Here is a 20,537-nt window from a genome sequence, read left to right as displayed (position 1 = left end):
TGTAAAGGAATTCTTAAGAAAAAGAGAAAAGATGACCTTGAAATGTCTTTGTTGTAAACGAGGTGGCAAATAAAATGAGGGCGTTATATCGAGGTTTTACTGTAGATACATGAGGGGCATTATATCGATGTTTTAATGTATGTTATGGTATTACTGCATTTCCACTAATAAAATTCCACAGTTGTAACGTCACATCCTTCTCCTCGACCATTTTTGTTATTTTGAAAAGTGTGATACGATTGACTAGAGAAACCATTCTGAAGGAGAAGGAACAAACTCCGAAATGACAATACATGAAGGGAGACTACTCGTAATAATTTATTTTCAGAAAATGTCTTTGCTCCTGATTCTAGAAAATTACTCTTTTTGAATATCGAGACATCTTTTGTTTCGTTTGTAGAATTTACATTCAATTGTATTCAATTCTGTTTCGCTTCTTTTCGTTTCGCTATCGTTTCGCATTTTATATGGACACTATATCAAGCCAAATATGATTAAAAATCATCGTACAATTTGACATACGAATTCCTTGAGAGCCGAGAAACCACATAATCTATTGAATATGGACTAAAGTATTTTTGTTTTGTGTGTGTGTGTGTGTGCTGAACGAAGCGCGTTAAGGGATTGCCATATATGTTGTATTTTCTTCCCATCTGTTTCCCATGTCCGAGCGGACGGCGCTCGTCCTACCTTTACCTGAGTCAAATTTTTAATTAAAGAGGTTAAACATGGTGAACAATGTACCGCATATCCATTTTTAAACAACTCCCCTTGATTTGCATTAATAATATGAGATAAATTATTGATGTTAATATTCTAAAAATAAACTATCACTAGTTGTATATGGAAGGTTCCCCGTGGAAAGAAGCAGCAAGCCATCAGTTTCTATACTTAAATACATACTTCAGGGGTAGTACTAGCTAGGCTATTTCATGTTATACTTCCTCTTTGAATATTAACTTCAATATGGGGAATAATCGGCTATCGAGAGTAAAAAATCAATTAGCAAATAGGAAGTGCCAACTTCAAAACAATAGAGGAGAAATGTACAAGCTAGTAGCTTTTTTACTCTATCACTTCCTCATACTTTACTAATCCTCGATATCCAGGGGTTACGCTCACTTTCGCTCTCTGCACCCCTGGAATATGTCATAGCAAAAGTGAAGGCTCGGTGTGCGCCACCTTGTGGATGAGACAAGAATACTAGTTTGATCCTTTGTTGTACATCAAAAGAATCTCGCGGTCACGTAACGGTAAACATTGACAGGCTTTGAAGTCGGACGTCTCTGCTTTGTAATCTTTAAAGGACAGGTATCAGCCTAGCAATTGGTCTTTTTTTTTACCTGACACCAATCAAACAGCTTTATTCGTGCCGTCGGTTTTGCTATGACATATTTCAGGGGTGCAGAGAGCGAAAGTGAGCGTAACCCCTGGATATCGAGAATGCACATTACTAAAATTATATCGAGAAATAAAAGTCTTGTTAATTTCCTCACCAAGAGAACCTCCACAAGAGTAACGTTTATGTACGATGGGAGACTACTCGTAATAATTTACTTTGAGAAATTCCATGGCTCCCGATTCTGGATATTATCGGGACATATTTCGTTTCGTTCGTAGAATATTATGGCGTCTTATAGATGACATTTCGTCTTTTCGCTTTGTCGCCCGAGAAATAACGCCAAGCGAAAAAGTGAAATAACGAAAAGACGAAAACCCTTATTTCGTGGGCGACAAAGCGAAACGACGAAATGTCATATATAAGCCACCATAGAATTTAGATTCAATGAAAACCCTTTCATGGGTGTGGTTCGGGGACAGGGAAATCTTAACCTGAGGGTAAGAGTTTGGCTGTCCAGCACGAAGGTTAACCTCGGCAAAGCCTCAGGCTAGACATTTAAGAATCTTAAACTTTGGTTGAGATTTCTCTGTCTTGTGTAGATACCGTGTACATATGTACACGTGTATGTATCTATACATATGTTGTTTTTTCATTTGTGTTAATTTACAGTTACGAAAGCAGGAGTTAGTTACCATTGCAAGGTCAAACCCCTTTAAACTAAATTATTCAGATTTTTCATTGAGATTTAATATTTCTGTGATGGAGTTTAAAATAAATATATTTGTTAAAAATCCTATTTGGCTTATGTCGGAGATAAACTAAATAAGGTATAAGTAATCAAATTTGGTAAATAATATTTTGTGGTATCCAGTGAGTATGTGTTTTCTCGTTCAGACAGTAACGAATAATGAATGGACACGTAAGCAATAATATACGTGACTGACCTAGAGGGCCCTTAGTGTAAGCCATTCTAAATATACTCAATCTACCGAAGATAAGACATATGCTCTATGGCATTGACTAGTCTTCAGGACATTCGTCTCGTCGGCCAGATTTCAACGATGAACCCGCTTGTGATAGTCACGCTTCTTGCTATCAGCACCGGTGCATGGGCAGGTACTTTTCTTAATATTTTATTTTTTGTTTCAGGGGATTTTTTATTTCTTTAAATCAGAAAAATAACTAGAAAGAAAATATATATATTTGTATGTTGTTTCAGATATGACGTCGCTTCTTTATATTTATAAATTTCAAAGCGAAAACAATGTCCCAATCTGAAATATAATATTAATGTTCCTCGGGTTTTGAATTTTTCAACAATATACTAAAATGCATTGTAACTTTATATGAATGTTTGTTGCGCAAAAACATATTCCATCAAACACGTTTAATACTGTAAGGAGAAGTTGATTGTAAAATTTATTTTCGTATTCTTGCACAATATATATTAAACCTGCTGCACTGACGCCTTTGCAACAAAATTAAGGAAAAAGGCCAAAAAGTTATGTGTTTCTAATTTCATGTTGATGACTATATGTCATTTTGAAAAAATATTTCCCAAAACAACTTTCTCAAGTATATATTTTGAAACAAATGACTTTTAGATATATAAATGAAAAAAAACCAACAACGATTCTATCAACCAAAATCAACAACAAACACGGAAGTACATGTACATGTACCAGGGGTACACCTGATGAAGTTGTTTTGGGAAGCCTCCATCCATTCAAGAACCTATTAATATATCCGTATTTGGATATCCCTCTCCAGACATTAAATCCGGAAAAATAAGTTTATCATTCGTGTTGCAAATTGCTTTTTGTTTCAGCGTCATACACCTGCCATGGTGACGTCAGACGACTCCACCCCACCGGTGAACACAATGGAGGTACTATCGAAGCTTGTTTTGAATCAATAATCAAAAAAGTGGATTTGGGATTTTTACGAAAAGACCATAGGATGTGAAATATAGCTTCTACCAAAATATCGTAATCATTAGCTAATTTTAAAGATTATATTATCAGAAGTGACACTAATGCTAACGCATTCCCATATGGGTCTTTTTAAGCTTCAAGAACCCACCTGAACATTTTCTTTAAAAAACATGTCTTTTCACCATTTTCCTCATCCCCCCTGGAAAATTTGGAACATTTTGCAGTATTTCGTGGTCCTTATTTGAATTAAGTCACTTATGTAGAGGTCCTCTGATCTCATGACTTCAGCTTGTAGAAAGTAGTCTTTTTTAAATATTTTGAACCTCATAGAGAGTCTAAAACAATTGACATTTATTCCCAACAGGTGTCGCTGCATCCAACCATGACGTAGATTACGATTTGCATGACCTGAACAACAAGAAATCTTGTTACTACGCATCAGGCGCGGCGCACTGTAAGTACACCAAAAAATCAGAGCAAAATAGTAATGCACACGACAAGTCGGGCGCGGCGTAAAACATGTATACGACCAGGCGGGCGCAGCGTAATACATGTATACGACCAGGCGGGCGCGGCGTAATACATGTATACGACCAGGCGGACGCAGCGTAATACCTGTATACGACCAGGCAGGCACAGCGTAATGTCAGTACACGAGAAGGCGGGCGCAGCGTAATATCACTACACGACCAGGCGGGCGCGGCGTAATGGCACTACACGACCAGGCAGGTGCAGCATAATGTCAGTACACCACCAGACGGCACGGCGAAATACATGTATACGACCAGGCGGGCGCGGCGTAATACATGTATACGACCAGGCGGGCGCGGCAGGCGGGCGGGGCGTAATACCTATATACGACCAGGCGGGCGCGGCGTAATACATGTATACGACCAGGCGGGCGCGGCGTAATACATGAACACGACCAGTCCGGCACAGCATAATGTCAGTACGCGAGCAGGTGGGCGCGGCATAATGTCAGTACATGACCAGGTTTATAAGGAAAACACAAATTCATGTACATGCATGAAATTGGTGTGGTATAAACATTATTGAACTTTAGGTAAATCTTTGTATAAGCTTTGAAAGGAAAATAAAATAAAAATATGTTTGTGAACCTTCTACCCCATTCACACAGCTCTGCGACCTTGCGAAGACCATACCGATCATCCCCGATTTGAAAAACGAATATCAAATCGGGGCATTATCGCCGTCAAAATTCAGCCAAATTAAAAATTACATCACGACTGTACTGCGATGCTTCTACGTCAAAAGCGCTGCTGACTCGCTGTCACTACGATTACACCTAGACCAATGCCGACCAAGCGGTCGTTTCTACTACAAGTACGTTGCCACTACGACGTACAGGAACATACTACATTGTTACACAGACCTAGAAGACTGTGTGACGCTTTTCTGGTGCTGACCATATTACGCTTCTAGTACGCTTCTAGATCGTATTGAGCGTAGAGGGAGCGTATCGGGAGCACGGTAAAAGCGTAATTAAAACGGCTCGAAATAGTTGCCGACGGTGCCGCGTTTTCATTAAGACCACAGAAATCTCACCACGATGCTTTTACGCACATGAAGATCCTCCCACGTTTGGTCCACGCTGCTTGTACGATAATGGCGTGCCAACTACGTTCAGAATAAGATTTTGCCCCGCTTTTTTTGGCCACGACCCGGCTACGCTTAGCTTGTGCATGTTCAATATAAGCGTGGGGAAAGCGTGAAGCTACCCGACCTAGGAAATCCCATTCCGACCAAACTACGCTCAACGAGATCCTCCCACGATTTGCCACGCACCTTCAATAGAAAATATTTCTATGAACCTTATAAGTAAACATCTGTATGAACATTACGTAGAAAATATTTGCGTGAACCAGTATGATCTTTGTGGAGTACTTACCGTTGTATGCAGTTTGATTGATTAATGTCTGTTTAATTTTGATTGATGAATACCGGTAGCATACCTGTTTGAAAATACATGTATGTGTTTTCCCGCCATCAGGTATCCAGCCGTCGGTAATTGCTGCCTTGGCCAGTCGGGAATCACGTGGAGGACGTCTTCTGACGTCAACAGGAGGATGGGGAGACCATCACCATGCTTACGGTATATTACAGGTAATCACTGTCCTGTACCGGTCACGGACATATCTGGCTAAGTCAGTCTTAGTCACTTGAACGCTTTACCCAAAAGTAAACTTTATATATTATACAACAATTGCGAAACAATGACATTCTAATGCCTACCTTAGATTCTCAATCTCCAGTACGAGGGTCATGCAATACATTTTGTCACCGATGTAAGGAATTACAAGTAGGTTGTTTATAATCTTTCGCAATCGCACTGTTCATGACGTTGACGCTGCCCGGTAGTCCTCGCCTTTAGTAAAGGAAACAGAAAGAAGTCACATGGACTTAGATATATGGCGGGTGGTCAATCTTGGCCATTTTCTCTTCCTTCAAAAATGCCTTTACAAATATTGCTTTTTCGGGATAAGGCATTGTCACGAATTAGCTAGATTCATTTGTAGCATTGAAAAGTAGTCACTAGTCACGAGTGCATACCATTCAACAAGGAATTACTCGTTAAATTATTGTCGGCTGATGTCGAAATTTTTGCACGTGCATTGCTCTTTAAATGCTTTTGCAGTCTACTTCGGCGCTGAACGTTCGTACGGGAGCTGTGGGATGACAGAATTTATTGAATTGCTCTCGTATAATCGCGGTAAACTGACACAAATCACAATACACAGTAGGGGTATCCCCTACGTATTACAAACCTCCATTACACGACCTCCTTCTGATCTTGTCTCTCTAGTGTGACATCCGCTACCACTCCTGCCAGAAGTATGCTTGGGACAGCTGTGAACACATCGAACAAATGGTCAGCGAGGTTCTTGTTCCCTACGTCAACCAGGTGGCGCATAAGCACCCCACGTGGTCTCGGGATCAGCAGCTACAAGGTAAGTACCCAAATGTCTTCACAAAGTTTGCAAGTTGTTGAAATTCTGTAAAATATGCGTTGTATAATATATGCATTGTAATTTCTCTAAACCCATTTTGAAATGTTCGCCATTAATTCAATATTGAGAGTAAGTCATTTCATTCATCTTGCCACCCCTGCATGTGGGGGATCGAGATAAGAATACACCTGCTGTTACCCACTCCATGTATCGTGGGAGGCGATTAATGTAGGAACCCCCTGCAGAATTTGGGATTTGCTTTATTTGTCCTCTATTTGGGGACACAAAAGCGACCAAAATAAATCTGCTTAACCCATAGCAATATTTGGTATCATTACATTTCTTTCTACTTCTAACAACCTTATATTTCCTAGCGCCTTGCTTGGCAACACCTCACTTTTGGCTTTAATGTTGAGCATTCGCCCAGGTGAGGAAGGCAATGGGTTTTTTGTCCCCAGATCGAGACATACCAAAGTCCTTAAAAAGGTAGTTGTTATTCCCTGCTTAGCGTTCAGCATTTAGGGGAATGGCAACAACTGGCTCACCCGTTGTCAGTATAATGTGACCGGGCGAAATGCTGTGCTTGGTGCCTTCGGCGTGGTATTTCAGTGAGATAGCACTATAACGTCGGCATCAGATCCGCGCTATCACAAGGAGGCAAGAACGCCAACATACCCTGTCTCCTGCATACACACACGCAAGCGCTCATACACTACACACAAGGAGGTACGTCCTTAAATGACATTAGCTGTAAATAGAACGTGAAACAAAATTAAACCAAACCAAAATTCATTTATCTTGCATATCTCGAAATAGGTTCGAGTTTAACATTCGAGATAAGCATTATAATTTAACGTATGCTACTGTATGAATAAAAAAAAACATACCAGAACAAAGAGTTGCTATCGCTTTGGCCTATTTATGCGTTCATCGGGCAGCTCAGATTCATCAACAGTTGCTTGTTGAACCTATATATATATATATATATATGAATTTGCTAGCAACTTTGTGTTTTAGTTTGGACACCATTCAATCTATACTTACTGTGTACATTGTCATAGTTTTTTTCGCTAAAAGTTGCTTCGCAATGTTTGGCATTCATTCAATATCGACAGGAGACCTATTCCATTAGTTTTTTACTTTAAACCCTATTTTATTCATGTCAGTTAACATCATGTACAATTACAAAAGACATTTTATTCTGACAACTTGAAAACAATTACTAACGTACTTATACATATTCATTCTCATATTTCATTCAACTTGCATTATCTCGAGATAGATGCGAATATAACATTCGAAATAAACGAAGCCCAGAAAACGTTTGATCAGTGATTTGTTTCCGGTATTTACATCTGGTTCCATTTGATTGACAGGTGGTATCGCTGCCTACAACTCAGGAGTTAGCAACGTCCAGACCTGGGCCCACCTTGACGTTGGCACAACCGGAAATGACTACAGCAATGACGTAGTTGCGCGTGCTAAACACCTTATCGCAAGTCACAACTGGCATTAAAATGTCGTGAAGCACGAGGGAATGACAGGAAAATTATTCATGCTGATTTCAGGATTTTGGCATTGATATTCGAAGAAAGATAGTTAATATTATGGTGAATAAATTATCGTTATAAGCACAGGACATTGGAGTATGCTTTGTTGGTAAGGACTCACACAATAGTAATGATAAATCTGCTGCAACCATTACAATATTTAGGATCTTAACATTTCTCTCTACTACTATCTACCTTTAATTTCCTAGCACCTTGCTTAGGCAATATCTCCCGTTTGGCTTTGAAGGCAATGGATTCTGTCCCCAGGCCGGGACACACCAAACATCTTAAACATGGTAATTGTTGTTACCTGCTTAACGCCCAGCATTTAGGGCAATAACAACATCTGGTTCGCCCGTTGTCAGTATAATGTGACCGGGCGAAATGCTGTGTTTGGTGCCATTGGCATGGTTTTCAGTGAGACTAGCACTAAAGGCTCGGCATGAGATCCGCGCTATCACAAGGAGGCAAACACAACATCATACCCGGTCTCCGGCACACATACACACAAGCACGCATACACAACACATATGGAGGCACGACCTTAAATGACCTTAGCTGTTGATACTTATAGGACGTTAAACCTTGTAAAACTAACCAACCAGCCAACCAAACATGATATAATGCTTTAGTTTCAACAATTGGGACTTCATTTAATTTTTTCTACCAGTTCTTTCTTTCTAGTGGTGTCTGGTAGGCACTCCTCGTCGTGTGTCCAGCATATGTCACTGAACACTGAACAAACCAAATAAAAACAATATTTACCAAGCTGAAAATGGCATATACGGTGTCACTAAGGTTTCCTTGGTCTTTAGTATACTGCCCCTGGACACATAGTACTGAACTGTCCGCTTCTTGAAGCGAATGCTCAAGGCTGCTGACCTCAAACATCGGTCAACATCTTCGTTCATTTTCAATTTCCTGAAATTGTACATTTTCGTGAAAAAAGCACAGTTAAACCTCGTTATACTGCCAACATTCATCCAGAAAAATTTAAGCGTTCGAAGAAGTTTGGCAATAAATTTAGTTAGAAATATAAAAGAATTCTTAAGAAAGAGAGAAAAGGTGATCTTGAAATGTCTTGGTTGTAAACGAGGTGGCAAATGAAATGAGGGCATTATATCGAGGTTTTACTCAATCTATATATCTTCACTGTATGGTATGGTATTACTGCATTTCCCTTAATAAACCTCCACCATTGTAACATCACGTCATATTTATGATATCAATTCCATCTCCCCGAACATTTTTGTTCTAGAGAAACCATTCAGAAGGAGAGAAAATAACTCCGAAATGACAACGGGTATCGTTTATGCATGAAGGGAGACTACTCGTAATAATTTATTTTTAGAAAATGTCTTTGCTCCTGATTCTGGAAAATAACTCTTTTATATTATTGCGACATATTTTGTTTGTTCGTAGAAAATAGATTCAATTATATTCAATTCTGTTCTGTATCGCTAACGTTTCGCACTTTATATGGACACTATCTCAAGACAAATGTTATTAAAAATCATCGTATAATTTTGATATACGAATTCCTTGAGCCGAGAAACCACAAAATCTATTGAATATGGACTAAAGTATTGCTTTTTTTGGTATGTACTGCACCAAGCGCGTCAAGGGATTGTCAAATATGTTGTATTTTCTTATCTGTTTCCCATGTCCGAGGGGACGGCGCTCGTCCTACCTTTACCTGATTTAAATTATTAATTAAAGAAGTTGAACATGGGAAACATGTATCCCACATCCTTTTTTAAACAACTCCCCCTTGATTTGTATTTATTATATGTGATCAATCAAAGATTCTAAATATAAACTATCACCAATTGTATCCCTTCACAAACACACAACACTCGTTATTCTAGGGAAGGTTCCCCGTGGAAAGCCAGAGGTTTCTATACTTAAATACATATTAAATGAAAATTAACATCATCCTTTCTTTCGAATTCTTTAATCTAAAGGATGACTGCTACCTGCAACGTACAGACATAATATAATGATTAGTTATCTCCTCCCCCAAGGGCAAGTTTTATATGGAACATAGAAAACTGATAAGCCAGGTCTCCGAGTGATAACTTGAATAAGTCATCTGTCCTTAATGACTGATCACAAAAACAAGCACAACGATAGTCTCTCAAAAATAATCCAGACACACAAAAGTCACTTTAGTTTTTCAGGCCCCCTAAGTCCTGACTCTTCCTCCATGGTGCAATGACGAAGTATTCGTGGTTGTTCCAGTTCCTTTACTACGGCCTTAGTATGAGGTTGAAGACGGGCAAGAGCTCGTGGTACGAGCCACCACAGGCTCAACAAGTTTGGGAGTTTGATGGTCTGTCATATCAAAATTCAATCGATGTCGCGTTGACAGAGACTCCTGTGTAGGGGTGGTAGCTTGTGGCCTGATCCTGTTAGATGGTGACTGTCGCACATGTGGTGATGGCGAGGGAAGTGGAGCCTGTAGGGCCTGTGGTGACAACGGTATTGTAGGTTGGTCCAGCTGTGGCACTAGGGATGGAGCAGATATTTTGTCGCCGGAAGGCGCTTCCGGAGGCGGTCGTTCATCTGACGTAGGCGTGATACTGCAGCCCAAGAGGTAGTGCAATGAAAGGGAGAGAACTTACGAAGGTGCTGGCGATTTCGGAGTCACTCTGCCTGTGCCATCCACACGGATGACATACTGGTGAAACTGACGCACTTCCACAACAATCCCTGTACGTTCCCATCTCCGAGGATGGTTTCCAGCCAGGTTTTGTATGTAGACGTGATCTCCAACCTGCAGTGGTGGTAACCGGTGAGTGTGTTCATTCCACCGTTCATGTTCCCTGGCATGACGTCTGGAGAGTGCTTTCTCTCGATGGGACATTAGCTCTGTCCATGTTTCATGAGGTGAGTATCTACCCATCGGTATTGGGGTGGCATCACGGATGGGTCGACCAAACAAAACTAACGCTGGTGATGCCTTTGTCTCCGGGTAAATGGAATTTCTGTACATCAGTAGGGCCCTCTGAAACTTGTCCACATCGAGAGACCCAGACGCGGTTATGTTGTCCATGAGCATGCGGTTTACAGTCTGCACTGCCATCTCAGCCCTGCAATTAGCATGTGGATTTGCGACCGATGAAATCCTATGTCATTAGCCATGTCCTCGTTCTCACTATGCTGGCAAAGGCTATTCAGGGTGTCATGAAATGGGATAGATGTGTTGTCATTCATATCAAATTCCAAAGTTTCGCCAGGCAATTGTAGGTGCTCGGGCGGGGAGGCAGTGTATCTAGAAGTAGCATCCGGACCTTGGCTCTTCTTTCCAGGAACATGTACAACTGTGAACCTGTACCCAAGAGTTTTTTCCTTGAGGCTAAGAAGTCGTCTGTTACTAATATCTGTAAGTGACCTATCGTTCAGGATCTGAAGTAGTGGCTCTTGATCCGTGTCTATGAGTAGATCTTTGCATCCTAGCACGTAATAGCGAGTCTGGTGTAGTGTGTAAACAATAGTCAAGGATTCGCCTTCAATGGGAGTATAGCGGCTTTCAGCAGGATGTGTAAACCTGCTGCCAACTAAACACAGCTTCCAACCATCAGGGCAGCAGTGGGAGTCTTACCAGTACACTGGCAGTACTTCTGCATCAAGAAGAACCCTATTCCATCAACGGACCAGTCAGTAGCCAAGCAAGTCGATCGGTCAGGGTCAAACAGGAGCACCCCTTCCTTCATCTCCTGTATGATGACCTCCTTGGACTGATTGAATAGCTGGTCCAGCTCATCTGTCCAGACAAACTTTGTAGATTGTTTTAGCAGAGTCTGAAAAGGTTTCATCTGTCCTGTCCTGTCCTGGCAAAGGCATACGTACCCTGGTAAATAAGCCCGAAACATGCCCTGGCACCAGTGATATCCGTTGTGTGGGGAAATTTCTGATAGCATCTAGGAACTTAGCACTAGGTCGAATGTTTGTTGGAGTGATTGTCAGTCCTGCAAAGTCAACGGTGTCCTGGGCAAACTGAAACTTCTTTGGGTAAAGTGTGATGCCATTTCGAGCACACAGGTCAAACCATTCACATGCTTGAAAGAATGCCGCTTCAATGGACCCTGCCCACATGCAATTATCATCCACGCACTTGATCTTTTCCGGAAATTGGAAATTATTGCATCAAAGCGCTGGTTGTAAGCATCACCGCTAGCGAGAAATCCTTGTGGAGCCACTTTGAACCTATATCGCCCCCATGGCATGATGAAGGTAGTGATATGTCGATCGTCTTCTTGGATGGGCACAGAGTGGTACCCATTCCAGGTGTCTGTTACCGTTTTTCTCGTACATTGAGGAACACGGTCTGCCAGATGGAAGGAGCCAGGCACATGATGAGTCTGGCGGACAGAATGGCGATTTTGAGGTTGTAGATCTACAGTACGACGTGGAGTCCCGTCAGCTTTCCCAGTCACAACCATCCTCGAGCACCATGTTGTAGGAGTGTTTGGACTAACGCGCTCAAGAACACCGATGCGAACATCCCTCTCAATACCAGCATAGACCTTATCCTGCCAATGAATTGGGACAAGTACCACCGGCCTAACTTTGGGATCAACATGGAGCTGTAAGGGCTCACCCTTCATAAGAGGCAATGGTTGATGCTTACAGACATTGAAGGTTGTAGAACCATAATAGTCAAGAAACAAATCTGTGAGAGTCCCTATGTTCTCTTCTGTGGCCCGTAGTCCTGGGGGTAGCGTAGTCGGCAGTGTTGGGGGTTCCGTTTGACGCCTGGGACAAGAACAAGTTATCTCCTCAGAGTCCTCAACTGGGGCGGTGACATCCGTAGGCACATTGGGGAAGTCCATGTGAATGACCCCGAGAGATATGAGCGCTTCCCTGCAAAGGAAAGCCTTTTCCATAGTGTCAGATACATAGCAAAGTATGCGTGTTGACCGTGTAGAGTCAGTGCTTTCATCTTTAACTGCCAGTCTCTTAATAGATCAGCCTCAGCCATATTAGCTACATCGCACTGAAGGTCACGTAGAACATCTGTCCGTAGATCAGTGTCACAACAGTAGAATAGCGCAGTGGGGAGAACAGTCTCCGTAATGGCCATTCCAACCTTATACATGTTCCACTGCCTGGCAAAAGCTGACCATTGGTCTGGGTCACATCCAGCAGAAACAATTGGTGGGTCTAACTTGAGCTTTGGTGGTGTTGGATTTGCTGGGGTTCTATGGACGGTCCTGTCATGAATTTGAAGAGAAGCAGTGAGGGCAGATGCAAATTCTGCTGCCAGGTCTTGAGACGTCCATATACAGCCTGCGACAGGGCACTGTAACACTGGCATGATGTGATCCTAAGATGTGGCAAAAATGAGTGATGAACGATGGCTTGATGACAAGGCGATAACCCTAATCCATGCCTGGCTGGGTGTCGGGGATGTATACATAGTGGTAGCAGTCATAAATGAGAATTAACATCTTCCTTTCTTTCGAATTCTTTAAATAAAGGATGACTGCTACCTGCAACGTACAAACATAATATAATGATTAGTTACATATTTCAGGGGTAGAACTAGCTAGGCTATTTCAAGTTATACTTCCGCTATGAATATGAACATCAATATGGGGAATAATCGGCTATACATGGCAAAAAATCAATTAGCAATTAGGAAGTGCCAACTTCAAATAAATAGAGGGAATATGTATAAGCTAGTCGCTTTTTTACTCAAGCACTTCCTCATACTTTCCTTGTTACTAAAATTATATCGAGAAAAAAATTGTCTTGTTAATTTCCTCACAAGGAGAACCTTCACCGCAATTACAACAAGTAACATTTATATACGATTGGAGACTATTCGTTATAATTTATTTTGAGAAATTCCATGGCTCCCGATTCTGGATATCATCGGGACATATTTTGTTTCGTTCGTAGAATATAGATTCAATGAAAAATACCTCATGGGTGTGGTTCGTGGACAGGGAAATCTTAACCTGAGGGTAAGAGTTTGGCTGTCCAGCACGAATGTTAAACTCGGCAAAGCCTCAGGCTAGCCATTTAAGAATCTTAAACTTTAGTTGAGTTTACTGTGTCTTAGGTACCCAATGATGGGGAAGATTGCTTAAATCTGTTTGTGCATGTGTGCATCTCTATGTTCTTGTGTAGATACCGTGTACATAGGTACACATGTATGTATCTCCACGTCTGTCCTATACTGGACAGTAGCCCTACCTGTCTACCTATCTAGACACAATCAATAACACAACTATGAAATAGGATGAGCCTGCTCATTGAAGGCCTCTATGGAGCGGCGTTTATTCATTCATCATCTTCACATGTACGAGAGTCAACAATATATGTATAAGTATACAACAACTCTCTCACTCACTTGGAATACCAACAATCAATGTGTTCTCACGTCCTGGGCTAAAAACCAGAGATAAAACTGATAAGGCAAAAACTCTGGAAAACCTTCTGACGCTAAACACTTAGCTATTGTAATACATATACATGTATATAAAATGCAGGTATAATGAAATGTACAACATTTGTTTGCTTCACGCTTAGAATATCTCCACTGATCTGTCAATCAAGACACAAGAACAAAACAAATCTCTAAAACTGCTGTCGTCACATCTGAATTTTTTTGGGATTTTTTTTTTACAAAATATTCAAAATTTTGAAATAAACATTGACCGTATGCTGTGAGCTTCGAGGCTAGAATGACCACTCTATACACCTGCTCACTACTCCCTAGTACTTTGCCCGATAACTCGTGCACCCTACAAACAACTCATGAATATTCACGAGTAGCTGTACATGTGTCTGGTCGAACCTGAACAGACAAATGTTTCCTGCTAAACTACGAATTGCAGGAAAATTATAGTACCTTGTTAATACATTAATTCATACGAAAACAGCAGTTAGTTCCCCTTGCAATGTCAAACCCCTTTAACCCAAATTATTCAGATTTTTCATTGAGATTTAATATTTCTGTGATGGAATATAAAATAGATATATTTGTCGAAAATCCTATTGGCTTATGTCGGAGATAAACTAAATAAGGTATAAGTTATCAAATTTGGTAAATAATATTTTGTGAGTATCCAGTGAGTTTGTGTTTTCCCGTTCAGACAGTAACGGATAATGAATGGACACGTACGCAATAATATACGTGACTGACCAAGAGGGACCTTAGTGTAAGCCATTCTAAATATGCACACTGTCTGCCGAAGATGGCCTCAGACCACAATTAATTCTACTGTATGTTATACCAAAGGAAATAAATTATTAAAATATTTTAAAACTTTGCACAGGGCCTGGTTCCTATTTCATATTGTAGATCTATTCAAACTGAACGTACGGTGAGCTGGAAAGTACCTCATGACCGGCATTTAAGAAAGATAATTTTATTTGAATTTCACTACCCTGCATGTAAAGGGGAAAATACTAAAAATCACAAAATATCACTGTGCAAGCCTCATCACTCATTGTGTCCTGCTGCCAAGACAAACTTTGAAACTGTGTCAAATAAAATTTAATCACTAGAATAGATATTGTTGAAAAATTCTATGTAAAAAAAACTGTACATATCTGACATAATTCAGACAGGAAAAATTATTTAGTAACCCACCTGAAATGTCCTTATGCACTACATTCGTATACAACGACCCGGAAGTGTTATTGTGGTCTGAGGCCTGTATTTGGTGATTTTTGGAGACATATTTTTTTTATTCTATCATTACATTTGGCATGCAATTACAAATGTTATTGCAAATTATTGTGAAATTTACTCCAAAAATAAAAAAGTTCTTTCATTTTTAGTTCCCCTACCCCTAATCCACAGCAATGCTGTATTCTGCATCTAATATTTCAGAGAGGTCTCATAGATAAATGACTATTGGGCGAGTAATAATTAAGTAATATATCAATAACATATATCAAATTAAAGCTTATTTAATACTCTTTCACATTTTACATGCAGTTTATAAAATTTCAAAAGAAGTAAAGTTTAATGGACTTTTAATTATGAAATTTCAAAAATCACAATTTTCAAGTAAAAATTACACATTATTAATGATATAACTTTTCTATATGACATCACAGCCTGTCTAACCTTATACCACTGTATAAGGGGACTTCTCCCCTACAAAATGAATGTAATTGTAAGTTTATAGCCCTACTAATTATTTAGTAAATACATGTCAAACATAGCAAGGTAAGCAAGTGCCACCTCTCAAGGGGCCAATACCAGTGTGACAAAGGGATAAGATATCCTGTCCCTGTGGGCTTGTAATCCTTATTAAGTGGTGTAAATATTCAGAACATATGTGTTTATAGTCAATTTAGGTAAATATAGGTGTTTTTGAGTATTGCAGTTATTAAGATAGGGATATTTGACCTGAAAGGACCATGAAGGGAAGGTATAAGAGAAGTAAAAATGTAGTCAAAAAGTGTAATACACCACATAATAAGGGTACCAAGACTGCAGGGCATGGGGTGAGTAAAGTTCCAAGTGAAAATGTCTCAGGTACCTGGAAGAGACTGAGTTCTGATATGTATTCCTTAGTCACTGTAACGCATCCTGGTTGTAGCTTTCCTAGCACTCCCGACACTGAAGGTAACCCTGGCATTGTCAAGCACCTTAGGCCCAAGAAACCACAACCAGTGATAGAAGTTGCATCACACCTCCATGAAAATAGGGAAAAAAGGTCTAGGTTAGATAATGGTGTTCAAAATCAGGGTAACAGACTAATAGATTCTAAGACAAGAGGCCCAAGGGCCTTAGCAGTCACCTGAGCTATATCATAGGTACTGGTAGCTTTATTTTATTGTTTAGATGTGATGTGGAAATCAGCATGTAAACTAAGTGAAATACAGTACTTGTCATGTCATCAAAGGATAACAATTTTGAAATATTTGTAAATGTTCCCTTTGGGGCCCCACTCTAACCCCTGGGGGATGGGGCAGGAATTCCAAGTTTACAATGTGATACCGTCATCAACCAAAGATGATTCTGACCAAGTAAAAATAATTTCCAACCGAAAATTGTCAAAATATACTCAAAAGTGTTGTTTCCCTATATAAACTATAGTAAACTTTACCCCCTCCCCAAGGGAGAACGGATAGCCTGGGGGTCCTGAAATTTACAATTTAAATAAAGCCCCTGATGATCTTTCCATCCATGCAGAGAAAATGACTATAATACCTCTGAGTCTGGAGAAGAAGATTTTTGAAATATTGGCTAATTTTCCCTTTGGGGCCCCGCCCTGGCCCCTAGGGTTGGGGTAGGAATCCCAATTTTACAATTTAAAACCATCTTCCTCCTCCAAGGATGATTCTGACCAAGTAAAAATAATTTCCAACAGAAAATTGTCAAAATATACCCAAAAGTGTTGTTTCCCTATATAAACTATAGTAAACTTTACCCCCTCCCCAAGGGAGAACGGATAGCTCGGGGGTCCTGAAATTTACAATTTAAATAAAGCCCCTGATGATCTTTCCATCCATGCAGAGAAAATGACTGTAATACCTCTGAGTCTGGAGAAGAAGATTTTTGAAATATTGGTTAATTTTCCCTTTTGGGCCCCGCCCTGGCCCCTAGGGTTGGGGTAGGAATCCCAATTTTACAATTTAAAACCATCTTCCTCCTCCAAGGATGATTCTGACCAAGTAAAAATAATTTCCAACAGAAAATTGTCAAAATATACCCAAAAGTGTTGTTTCCCTATATAAACTATAGTAAACTTTACCCCCTCCCCAAGGGAGAACGGATAGCTCGGGGGTCCTGAAATTTACAATTTAAATAAAGCCCCTGATGATCTTTCCATCCATGCAGAGAAAATGACTGTAATACCTCTGAGTCTGGAGAATAAGATATTTGAAATATTAGTTAATTTTCCCTTTTGGGCCCCGCCCTGGCCCCTAGGGTTGGGGTAAGAATCCCAATTTTACAATTTGGTAGCCTCATCTACCAAGGATGATTCTGACCAAATTTGAAAAAATTCCATCCACTGGTTCTTGAGAAGTTGATAATGTAAAAAGTTTACGCACGACGACGAACGGAAAGTGATTGGAATAGGTCACTTGAGCAAAGCTCAGGTGACCTAAAAATAGGTGATCTTATACAAATTGCCTTGTCACACAGGTGTGACAATCCAGATGTTGACATTCACAAAGAGGTAAAAGTAGGAGTAACATGTAAATTCAAAGTAGTATGCAAAACATGTGGTTGGGTGTCTAACAATCAAAAAATGTACAAAGAGATTCAATCCCCTAAAAGGGGCCCAAACCCTGCTGTCCCGAATCTGACAATGCATGCCGGCCTCCAAAAAACATCTATGGGGCCAGCAGGGGCACGGCGTTTGTTCAATGCTATGAATTTGGTTCCCACGTGCCGTAGCAGTATGCAGAGAAATGCTAATATTGCAGCAGAAACAATCATAACATTGAATAAGGAGGATATGGCAAACAAAGCACAGGAAGTAAGAGAAATAAAGGAGTTGAGGGGAGCTGCAGACCCTAACATGGTTAATGTTCAAGTTGATGGCAGGTACAATAGGTCAACAATAACCTGTCGTAATAAACCTGGTACAAGTGCTACACAGTTAGCACTTATAGCTCGCGAGGATGTCACTGACAAAAATTACATTATAAGGATAGCTGTCCAATCACAAATATGCTGGAAAGGTAAATGGTTACGCAGAAAAGGGTTTGATGCAAAATGCCCTGGTGGCCATATAGACTGTAGTGCCACAATAGGGGTGGGGACACCGTTGTCAGAATTTGAGGCTGCTAAGCTAGTAGGTGAGCAGCTATACCAGCAAGATCTTATTGTACGATACGCTACATCAGATGGGGACGAGCGATCAGTAGCAGGTCTTGACGCAGCTTATAAAGCATTTATACCCATGTGGGATGTGAAACGACTAGCAGATCCAACCCATTTAGGTCAAGCACAATTTAGAAAATGTATGCGTGCACATTTTAGCAGACATGTTCCCAGGTATGAAAACAAGAGAAGGAAAGATAGAATCCCAAAAGGTGCTAAGCCGTGATATAAAAGCTCGATGTAGCCTAGTCTGTAAAGAGCTTACAAAGGATTGTAACGGTGAGACAAAAACCAGCCGAAAAACTGCCCCTTGTCTTAGATGCCACCCTTCGATGTTACAGCGGGGATTGTTCTAGATGTAAAAGATACTCATTTGTATGCAATGGTGGTATTAGTACTGGTACTTGGTGGAACAGGCCCATATTCCTGTCTAAATACAAGCTGTACAGCTTGAATATGAATGAAAATGACAAACACCTGATGCTCAAGATACTGAAAATGAAGTTGACAGATGAATATGTCACAGCAATGTCACTTGGGGCAAATACCCAAAGATGCAAAGCCTTTTTCAGGCTTCTGAATAGCCGGTTACCGAAAAATGTGTTATTTAGCAGAAATATGAACGCGCGATTCCATGGAGCTGTTCACACAGGTAATAATGGAGTGGAACATTCCCTTATGACAAAAATGGAGTGCCTCGGTGCAACTGTAGCACCTGAGGTAAGACGCTCTCTGCAGCAAATACAAGCAGAGCAAGATTACCACCAAAAGTATCAAAAGGGCTCAGCTTTCAAAAAAAGGACCCTAGAACTGAAAGCAGAAGCCATTCAGAGACATATTCAGAACAAGGGGGCAAGATCTGATTACAAAAAGGGCAGCTAGATAACCCCCCCCTGACCTCAGAACCAGTAGACTGCATTCCAACAATGATGAGCACAATTATCATAAGTAGAAAAACTCATTAGTAATGTAATATTACCACAGTAAAAATATTGTCAAAACATATAAAAAGAAAAATAACAAAAATAAAATCTTGTCATTATGCATGTGATGAGCCGAGCTTGAGCCGTGCTCAATATTGCTTTGTATATAGGTAAAATTTAAATTTGTATATAATATTTCAGGTAATGTACCTGTATATGTAAATCCAGTAAACAATCAGGAAACTCCCCATGCCCTGTGCACTTATTTAAATGTTTACAGTGGATTCTGTTATTGTTGATGCTGTGTGGTTCCATACTTATATGACTTATCGCTACACAGAGGTTGTTGTGACACAGGTGTGACGCATCAAAGTCCGAACTTAAATTTAAATTTTGCGTATGCATTATAACACTTAACCGGTGTGCTGTAACTGTTTTCGATACACCGGTATCTGGATGCTTGTATCTAACAACACCATATTTGCTGTTGTGTGTCACCGGTCCTGTCCAAATAACACATCGGCCATTACTTGACACAACACATTTCTTGTCTAAAATTTCACTGTACTTTAAACAAAAATCTTCCATTTTTCAGAAAGTTGTCGCAAATGTCAAAAGCTAGTTAAAATGAAAGTAACTGCTGGTTTATAAACACGTGGATAGCTGTAGTTCCTATCTAAACTTCCTAATTTGTCTCATAAAATTACCTAAAATCACATTAATTATTTTGTAATAAGTTCTATAAAATCCAAATTCATTCAAAACATTCACTGACAGCTAGTACAAACCTTTAACTTCAATATTCCAGCCTGTCATGTTCAAACGTGCCGGCTACAGCGGAAGTTTCCGATGAGCCTGACTCAATCGCAACTTCTCGGCCAATTCCGGTTAGGCATATGATTCCGCGCCGCGCCTTCCGCGCCTAGCCGGAATTGGCCGAGAAGTTGCGATTGCCTGAGGCATAACTCTCTGCTATGCAGGCCTCAGACCACAATTAATTCTACTATATGTTATA

At 40.3% G+C, this 20,537-nt stretch overlaps 2 protein-coding genes across 3 annotated transcripts; one reads left to right on the top strand and one right to left on the bottom strand.

The window, feature by feature from the left end:
* Positions 1–2,336: 2,336 nt before the first annotated feature.
* On the top strand, positions 2,337–7,877 carry LOC110459246 (glycine, glutamate and proline-rich protein-like). Its single transcript, XM_021511412.1, has 6 exons — positions 2,337–2,458; positions 3,171–3,230; positions 3,641–3,730; positions 5,288–5,400; positions 6,101–6,245; positions 7,622–7,877. The coding sequence occupies exons 1-6, from the start codon at positions 2,353–2,355 to the stop codon at positions 7,759–7,761; spliced, it is 654 nt and encodes a 217-aa protein (XP_021367087.1). The 5' UTR covers positions 2,337–2,352; the 3' UTR covers positions 7,762–7,877.
* Positions 7,878–9,742: 1,865 nt separating this feature from the next.
* On the bottom strand, positions 9,743–20,393 carry LOC110459276. 2 transcript variants are annotated; one of them, XM_021511458.1, is made up of 3 exons: positions 20,311–20,393; positions 16,303–16,456; positions 9,743–13,290 (listed from the first exon to the last, which is right to left on the bottom strand). In XM_021511458.1, exon 3 carries the CDS (start codon positions 12,682–12,684, stop codon positions 11,761–11,763), a length of 924 nt encoding a protein of 307 aa, XP_021367133.1. In that variant the 5' UTR covers positions 12,685–13,290; positions 16,303–16,456; positions 20,311–20,393; the 3' UTR covers positions 9,743–11,760. The 2 variants fall into 2 exon arrangements, with proteins under 2 accessions (XP_021367133.1, XP_021367135.1); XM_021511460.1 differs by lacking the exon at positions 16,303–16,456 and having other exon boundaries at positions 20,311–20,352.
* Positions 20,394–20,537: the final 144 nt, after the last annotated feature.

Source organism: Mizuhopecten yessoensis, unplaced genomic scaffold (genome assembly GCF_002113885.1).
Source record: "Mizuhopecten yessoensis strain PY_sf001 unplaced genomic scaffold, ASM211388v2 scaffold9987, whole genome shotgun sequence".
Taxonomy (NCBI): domain Eukaryota; kingdom Metazoa; phylum Mollusca; class Bivalvia; order Pectinida; family Pectinidae; genus Mizuhopecten; species Mizuhopecten yessoensis.
The sequence above is the reverse complement of the archived record's forward strand: the minus strand, read 5'-3'. Positions and strand labels throughout refer to the sequence as shown.

Excerpts from the sequence above, each read along its gene's own strand:
- LOC110459276 (XM_021511458.1), bottom strand. The coding sequence starts at position 12,684 with ATGGAAAAGGCTTTCCTTTGCAGGGAAGCGCTCATATCTCTCGGGGTC.
- LOC110459246 (XM_021511412.1), top strand. The coding sequence starts at position 2,353 with ATGGCATTGACTAGTCTTCAGGACATTCGTCTCGTCGGCCAGATTTCA. Across the intron at positions 2,459-3,170 it reads CAGCACCGGTGCATGGGCAG|CGTCATACACCTGCCATGGT; the intron begins GTACTTTTCTTA and ends TTTTTGTTTCAG. Across the intron at positions 6,246-7,621 it reads TCGGGATCAGCAGCTACAAG|GTGGTATCGCTGCCTACAAC; the intron begins GTAAGTACCCAA and ends TTTGATTGACAG.